This window comes from Zingiber officinale, chromosome 9B (assembly GCF_018446385.1).
Source record: "Zingiber officinale cultivar Zhangliang chromosome 9B, Zo_v1.1, whole genome shotgun sequence".
Classification (NCBI taxonomy): Eukaryota; Viridiplantae; Streptophyta; class Magnoliopsida; order Zingiberales; family Zingiberaceae; genus Zingiber; species Zingiber officinale.
This window is the reverse complement of record NC_056003.1, coordinates 101,768,096-101,776,501: the sequence shown is the minus strand read 5'-3', so window position 1 is coordinate 101,776,501 and position 8,406 is coordinate 101,768,096. Positions and strand designations below refer to the sequence as shown.

The window sequence follows — 8,406 nt, the reverse complement described above, 5'->3', positions numbered from 1 at the left end:
AGGTCTAGTCAAAAGAACGTGGTAGTCAGAAGTCAAGGAGATGTGATAGTCAGAAGTCAAGGAGACGTGACAGTCAGAAGTTAAGGGGACGTGGCAGTCAGAAACCAAGGGGGTGTGACAGTAAGAAGTCAAGAAAACGTGACAGTCAGAAGTCAAGGGGACATGACAGTCAGAAGTCAAGAAGGCGTGATAGTAAGAGGTCGAGGGAACGTATCACTCAATAGAAGGGATATAACTGTTAGAAGCCGCTAATTAGTTAATGCTCGGTCGGGATGTCTAGATCGGGAATTTAGACCAGTTGCTCGGTCATAATGTCTAGATCGGGAACTCAGACCAATTGCTTGGTCGGGATGTCCAGATCGAGAATTCAGACCAGTTGCTCGGTCGGGATGTCTAGATCGGGAACTCAGACCAATTGCTCGGTCGGGATGTCCAAATCGGGAATTCAGACCAGCCAGTTGCTCGGTCGGGATGTCTAGATCAGGAACTCAGACCAATTGCTCAGTCGGGATGTCCAAATCGGGAATTCAGACCAGTTGCTCGGTCGGGATGTCTAGATCGGGAACTCAGTCTGGTAGCATAAGGAACAGTAAAGGAAGAGCGGGAGCTATCTCTACCGGTTAGGTTTTCTCAAACAGACCCACATATAAGAACCTGGTACACCCGACCAGGATATGGCGGACTACTCAGATATATCTAGGTCAGGCTCGTCGATTGCTAGTTGTCAAGAGTTCTTTGGTCCATGCCCGATCAGTAAAAACGACAACTGAGTCAGAGAATCGTAACCACTTGTCAGAGAATAACTGCTGCGTGTCAGAGAATATTCTAACGGTCTATGACTCGCTGCCAACAGAACCTTCCGCCGACCTATAAGAGGAATAGAGGATGTCACACATCACTCATCGCCAGACAAGGTCTGACATCCGACATTCCCTGACACTTGTCAGACGCCAGAAGTACGCACTGCCATATAAAAAGGGGGTCCTTTCCCTTGTGCAGGTACGCTCACTAACTTTTTCGCATCTATCTTCTACTTTGTTCCTTCTACGTTTTACTGTGTTTCTGGGGAAAAAGTACCTGACTTGAGCATCGGAGGACCTGCTCCGGGAACTTTTTCCCTGGTTCTTGGTCCCTAACGTACAAGGTGCTTGTCTGAGTATGCGCAGGACCCGTGTACCATCCTCTTCGTCATCACCCCTCGTCAGCCGTCCTCAATAGTACCTTCGGAGAGCTCAGTCACCCTTTGTCGACATCACTAACCGCTCGCCCACCCTCCGTCTGACTCAGATTCCGGACGGGATCAAATACAAAACTGCAGTGATACTACGTATTGTCTCTCACTTGCTTTAGAGCTCGTCACTCTACTACAATTAACAACGTTTGTGCGTTCATTAATGGATCAAAAGCAAGTTATATATTGTTAGCACAAATAATAGGTTGTCGGACATTTTTGGGACTTGATTGAATTTAAAATTATATAGAATTTAAAATCACTTAATTGTTGAAATGACCTGAGTTGATAATCTCAAACTATCAACCGGAGCTGGTATCTGCCAAGTACTTAACGCATGCTTCACAGTGGCCGACCGAGCGAGTTAGTTGTTGATCGAGCGAGTTAGTTGTTTATCGAGCGAAATAGGCTAAGGTCGACCGAGCGAATCGAAAGCTTCTGCCGACCGAGAGAAATAGGTTATGGTCGATCGAACGAATTAGGCTAAGGCCGACCGAGCGAATCGAAGGCTTTTGCCGACCGAGAGAAATATGCTAAGGCCGACCGAACGAAGAGGTCGACCGAGTGAAGAGTCCGACCGAGCGAAGAGGCTGACCAAGCGAAGCTTAAGGATGATCGAATGAAGAGTCCAACCAAGCGAAGTGGCCGACCGAGCGAAGCTTAAAGTCGGCCGAACGAAGAGTCCGACCGAGTGAAGCTTATGGTCGACCGAGCGAAGAGTCCGATCGAGCAAAGTGGCCGACCGAGCGAATCGAAGGCTTCTGCCGAGTGAGTTGCTGCCGAGCAAGTTGCAGCCTTTTGCCGAGCGAGTTGCTGTCAAGGGAGTTGTTGTCGAGCGAGTTGAAGGCTTCTGCCGAGCGAGTTGCTACCGAGCAAGTTGCTGCCGAGCAAGTTGAAGGCTTCTGGTGAGCGAGTTGCTAGGCGAACAGCATAGCGAAGCATAGAAAATGGTCGGACAAGTGAACTGAGTAAATCGAGGCCTACGACGAACACAGTTTCCTTGAAACGAATTTGCCCCACCTCCGGCTGTGCTTCGAGACTTTCTTAGGTCGTCTGTTTCCCAGGATACAATGGTGAATCGTAATTCTCACCAAGTATTGATGGTCATGGCGAACTGAAAGGTACCCGACTGTTTTCACAAGCACTCCACTGAGCAAAAAATGCACGATCGAGGAGAAGGGGAATGGAGATTCAGCATTTCGTGTGTTAAACCTTTTGCTTGTGGTCGTAGACCCATGGCCAAAGAGGAGGGGGGGGGGGGGGAATTGCTCTACCGCCAATAGGAACCAGAGAAGGGCCTTCTTCGTCCAAAGATCTTCATATATTTATTCACATGCTCAATATATGTGAATCAATATAAAATAACCAATATACCTTAAAATTCCTAATATGGGACTAAAATTCTATTCATAATGAAACTTCGTATCTCTTTTACCTCTTCTCCATTCAGATGCATTCAACGTAAATTCAAGTGAGTGAATATATCGTTCATTCATTAACATTTTGCGCTAGCTGCTGTGAAAAGAAAATATACAACAACATTAATTATATATATATATATATATATATATATATATATATATATATATATATATAGCTGCTGTGAAAATAAAATATACAACAACATTTATATATATATATATATAAATATATATATATATATATATATATATATATATATATATATATATATATATATATATATATATATATATATATATATCTAAAATTCAAGTGAGTGAATATATCGTTCATTCATTCACATTTTGCGCTAGCTGCTGTGAAAATAAAATATACAACAGCATTTTATATATATATATATATATATAACCTCTTCGGCATGCAGCTAGCGGATTGCCGGCAGCACAGTTATCCCTTCCAACATATTCCCTTCCCATTCAATTCGTGTTTGCTCTCCATTGGAACACCATACTTAGTCTACCTAATGGCTCTTAAACTCCAAATCCTTTTTTATTTCCTTTGTCTTCTCCTCCCATGCATGCTCCACCATATATCATGCATCTACTCTATTGTGTGCATTCACCTCATTCTAGCTAGCTAGCTAGGCAGACAAAGGCATCGAGCCATGAGGTCTTCTTGTTCCCTTCTGCAGCGGACCTTGTCGCTGAGGTCCAAGCTCGCCCCCTCCCCAGTCTCTCCGTGGCCGCCGGTCCGAACCGCCTTTGACCGCTGGCTCATGTCAGAGCTCGACGAACTCCGTCTCGTTCCCTTCAGCGTCAGTCGGTACACGAGCGGGCATTGGCTGGCCAAGGCCTTGGACCTCACGTTCGCAGCTCAGCGGATGACGGACAGGCTTCTTGCCACTCCGGCCGACCGAACTGCAACCCATGGAGACCGCCAGTTGATCCAGGGCTACGCCGACGGCGTGGTGGAGCTGCTCGACGCGTGCAATGGGCTGCGAGAAAGGATGGGCGAGCTCAGGAAGTACACAGGATCTATGTACGCGGCCTCGCATTACCTTGATCAGGATCCGCGGCAGGAGCGGATCAGCTCCGGCGTGGCTGGACGGGCGACGGTGGCATTAGCTGAGTGCGAGGCGACGGAGAAGCGATGCGACGAATTGGACAAGCTGCGCGACTTCAATTTACGGAAGCTGGGCGAGAAGATCGCCGGCAATGCAGAACCGGCGGCACGCGACCATCAAGCGAGCGCCGATGCTTCCACGGCGGAGCTCCGGGAAGCGTTGCGCGGAACGTTGGCGATGACGCAGCTGGCGGTCGCGGCCACTTGGATCGCCGTTTCTTTCAATGCGCGACGAGGGCTGCCAGCGGCGCAGCCGGGTCGTCAGGCCTCGGGGTGGGGAGGAAAGCTGCGAGATCTGCACAAGGCTGTGAAGTTGGAATTCGAGAAGAGGAGGAGAGGTGGAGCCGCGGTTCTGGATGAGTTGGAGGCTGCGGCGTCCTGTGTTCGGAGTCTGCGGCGCGCGGTGGCGCATGGAGTTGGGCGGGAGGTCGGGATGTCGGTGCGTTTGGCGAGGAGAAGTGGACGGGAACTGGAAGAGAGAATGAGGTCGCTCGGACAGTCAGTGGATCAAGTGTATAGTCAGTTGATTAGAATGAGAGTCATGTTGCTCGATAAGCTTACTGGAGCAAAAACATATGACATCGCTCCTCCCGAGTGCATGAGAAAGATCAGACATCCGACACATTGGTGGACCTGTGTAAACTTGCAATATCCCTGATCGTTTTGTTTAATAGACACGGTCTAACCCAAACAGACCTGATATAGAGATATGAACCAGATTGTTTCCGGCCATGCTAGGCCGGTTCACAGCCGGCCCGGTCCGCATTACATCTGCTTGAAGCGAAGCGCATCAGATTAGTAAAAAAACGGGTGGCATACAGCGATGCCGTTTTGTTCTGCCAAGAGCAGCATCTTTTCATCCCTCGCCGGCGGCGATTTCGCAGCGGTAGGAGATGCCGGAATCCGTCACCGCGCTCCATCTCGGGTTCCATGGAACTCCAACCCTAGCTAGGGCTTTAGGAGCGGGGCGGAGTATGTCCTTTCCGTCTCCTTCAGCTTCGGTTTGTTCTCTATATCGATCGAGTTTAAACACATCATCCGTCTCAACGAGGCCTCCCATTGTCTGTGCTTCTTCGGAGGTGAAGACTGCCATAGTCCATCCTCTGGGGATCATGACGGCGGCGGATGTGGTGAAAGATTTCTACGGCGGGATAAATTGTCGGGATTTTCTTGCCGTGGAGTCATTGATTGCAGAGGATTGCGTTTACGAGGATTTAGTCTTCGCCCAACCTTTTGTTGGGCGCAAGGTTAGAAGATCAGTTTCGATTTTATGCGGATGATGAATGTGTCTGTCGTTGGGTCCAAGTGAAGGATTTTGTTGCAGTTATTTTTCGTTTAAAGCACTTGGTTGATTAGTTCTCATGCTATAAACAAACGGCACACTGATAGTACTTTGTAACCCATTTTTTGTCTCCAGCGAACTTCCTTGAAGAACATAGGCAAAGAAGATGAACTTTCCTCGATCACTTCATCTGTAGAAACTAATTCAGTTGTCCATTAGAGTTCGTATGAGTGATAGTAAATCCTGTATCATGATCTTTTCTCTGTCTTTAGCATTATGTTTATTTAATTATGTGGTTGAATAAGTTGATTTAAGATATAACAGAAATTAAATTTAAGAAAATGGGAAGCTTTAATTTTTAGAATTAGGAATGTATGTGTCAACCTACAAAACTTTTGATGTGAGGGATAGTGATGGAGTTTGAACTGTGCAGGTTCTGCCTAATTCAATTAGAGATTAATCAGGATTAAGTGATGGAATTTATGGAATTTGGTTTAAATACCTCTCAGGTAGGGGTTTGGAGTTATTTTGCCTTGTTACTTTGTGACAAGAGAGCCCAGAGAAGGAGCAACGGAGTCTTATGTGCAACACAAGAGGATAAGGGTTTAATCTCCAACATTCAAGGGGTCTCTCTCTCTCTCTCTCTCTCTCTCTCACACACACACACACACACACACACACACACTCACACACACACACAATTTTAAGGGACAATTTTATCAATTTTGACAAGCAGGGTACCATTGGGTTCATGAGGTTGATATCTATGTGATATGTTTTTTTTTCTAATTTTTTTAGTTAAAATAAGTTGTTTAGGTTCATCAAACTATTTTGGTCAAAAAGTCTTGATGAGCCCAAATATTTTGAAATTAAAAATTAAGGCAAGATTTGAATTTCTACATTCCTAGGAACAAATATCTCGTTATATATACTTGGATGGCTAATTACCTTGGATCATGGATTCTTTACTGTTGCATTGTTATGATAAATATTTAAAATGATACAGGCTATTCTTGAGTTCTTCAAGAAGTTCACCAAGACAACCAGTACTGACCTTCAGTTTGTTATTGATGACATATCTAAAGAAGATTCATTGGCTGTAGGAGTCACATGGCATTTGGGTATACAAGAGTTGATATAACTAAACCAAAATTTAGGAACCTCACATTACTTGTTCAGAGACATTGTCCCTTGTACAGAGTGGCGCAGGAAGCCTTTTCCATTTAGCAAAGGATGCAGCTTCTACCGATTTGAAGTCCGGGAGGGCAAGAGACAAATAGTGTATGTTCCATTTTGTTTGTTTATAATACTGATTATGCTTTAACTAGTGAAATCAAGTGAGTGGTTATCATGGTACACAGCATATGTGTATGATAATATAACAGGATGATGTGATGACGCTGAATAAGGCATTGTCATCTAGGGCAAGCCTTTTTTGTTTATCAAGCATATAGTGTATGTCTTTCTTAAAACTGTTATGCGTAGCTTCTGTCATTTGTATTTTAAAGTGTTTCTTATTTTCCCCATTTCCATAATTAGCAACATCTTTATTAGCTTCTTAATTTCATGTTAACTATTTGAGAATTCAGTAGCATTGGAACCATGGGCTGGGAACCTCTTCTTATGGTGGTCCTTTGGCTGAGAAACTTATGGTGGTTTGATACAGATAATGTCTTAGTTCAAGAAAATACTGATGGAACATATTCTTGATACTCTCGCTATCAATTTCAAAACTAACCATAACTTTACTTTCAAATCATCTAACGTTTCTGCTTGTTATTTATGATTCAAGTTGACCTTTTTTTTCTCTACTTCCTTTGTAAAGCTATGGTAGAGATTGTGTGGAACCTGCTGTGAAGCCTGGAGATTTAGCACTGGTACTCTACCCTGCAACTTGATTCATGTACCTTTTACAGTGTATGCATTTGTGCTATATTCTGTTTCTGCTGTATGACATGGTACTTGAATTATGATAACCGGTCCCATTACTTCTGCTGAGCCTAGAAAAAACATGAGAAGGGAGGTTTTGTGCTGGTTGTTCACTATGGTCCTAACATATTCCACAGTTATTTTCTATTTAGTAACAAGACTGAATGGTTTCTCATGCAGTAGAAATATTTATAGTTCTAAGCAATTCTAACTTACTAATCTCTATACTACCCAAATTTTAGCAATTCTTTTCATCTACTTTATTATCCAGGTAGTTATCCAGGGGGTAACTTGGCTGCTTCAGAAATTTCCGCAGCTTGCTGATCGGCTGCAATAGAAGTCATATTTGCCAGATTATAGGAAACAGAAGTCTTTGTACATCCCATTTTACTGTATAATTTTATATGTACAAGATATTTGATATATTAAGCATGTTTTAATCTTCTTTAGTGCAGCAAGAAAATTGATGCTTTATGTCAAAAGACAATGGTTAATGTGCAAATGCAGGGACTGATATGCGAGTTGGGTGTCACTACCTGATTACTTGATAGCAAATGTTTTGTTGCATTTTTTTTAAAAAATATTTATTTATTTATTTATTTTTGCCCGAAGCAAGCATTAGGATGAAATTATCAAATTTCATTTATGATATTGCACTTGATTATGATATTGCAGCATATTTCATGATGCCAAAGATCTCCCTGTGGGCATGCTAGTTCCTTTTTACTGGTTACAGTAGATCAGCTTAAAGTTAACCGTTAATAGCCAATAATAAATGTCTTTGAACTGTAATTGAATTCATTCTTGATGTGCAAATTGTACTAAATCAACTTACTGATCATGTTCAAAAAACGATTAGAATTTGTTGTTTAGATTAGGTAGATTCTTTTTCATTTATAAAATGTTGATGTGCTTTGTAGGTTAATGTTCTTGGCAAAGACATCTTCCCTGGACACTAAATAGTGTATTATAGAACAATTAACTGGTTAAACTTACTCTTAGGGTCTGGAAGGCAAACCAAATTGTGAAACTGGAGCGTAGATTAGTAACTGCAACTAGCTACATGGTTTATCAATCTGAATTATAATCCTTCAATACTTTTTTTTTCTCTCTGCAGATCTGTTTGGAATGCTACTATAATGAGATTTCTGGATGCTTGACTATACATCTTGAATTTTGGGGTGTGTATCTAAACAAACACCCAAAAATATTTTGAAGACCTTCCATTGTCAAAATCAAGTAAAGAATGAATTCCTAGGACTGCCAATACAGTGGTAGTCACATATTACCATTTTGATTACATGAAGACCATCAAAGTGATTTAAAAAAAACACCTTGTGATGAGGTCAGAATCTTCCTTCACGGAGCTCCCGGACCTCCTATTTTACCACAATACCTAGTAATACTTAGTAAGAGTTCG

General features: G+C 43.0%; 1 protein-coding gene across 2 annotated transcripts; it reads left to right on the top strand.

The window, feature by feature from the left end:
* The first annotated feature begins 3,302 nt into the window (after positions 1 to 3,302).
* On the top strand, positions 3,303 to 7,504 carry LOC122024880. Of its 2 annotated transcripts, none has more exons than XM_042583598.1 (5): positions 3,303 to 5,022; positions 6,064 to 6,178; positions 6,257 to 6,338; positions 6,883 to 6,934; positions 7,258 to 7,504. In XM_042583598.1, exon 1 carries the CDS (start codon positions 3,318 to 3,320, stop codon positions 4,431 to 4,433), a length of 1,116 nt encoding a protein of 371 aa, XP_042439532.1. In that variant the 5' UTR covers positions 3,303 to 3,317; the 3' UTR covers positions 4,434 to 5,022; positions 6,064 to 6,178; positions 6,257 to 6,338; positions 6,883 to 6,934; positions 7,258 to 7,504. The 2 variants fall into 2 exon arrangements, with proteins under 2 accessions (XP_042439532.1, XP_042439533.1); XM_042583599.1 differs by having other exon boundaries at positions 4,542 to 5,022; positions 7,258 to 7,460.
* The last annotated feature ends 902 nt before the right edge of the window (positions 7,505 to 8,406 follow it).

Bases quoted from the DNA above. Each gene is read 5' to 3' on its own strand.
- LOC122024880 (XM_042583598.1), top strand. From the start codon at position 3,318: ATGAGGTCTTCTTGTTCCCTTCTGCAGCGGACCTTGTCGCTGAGGTCC.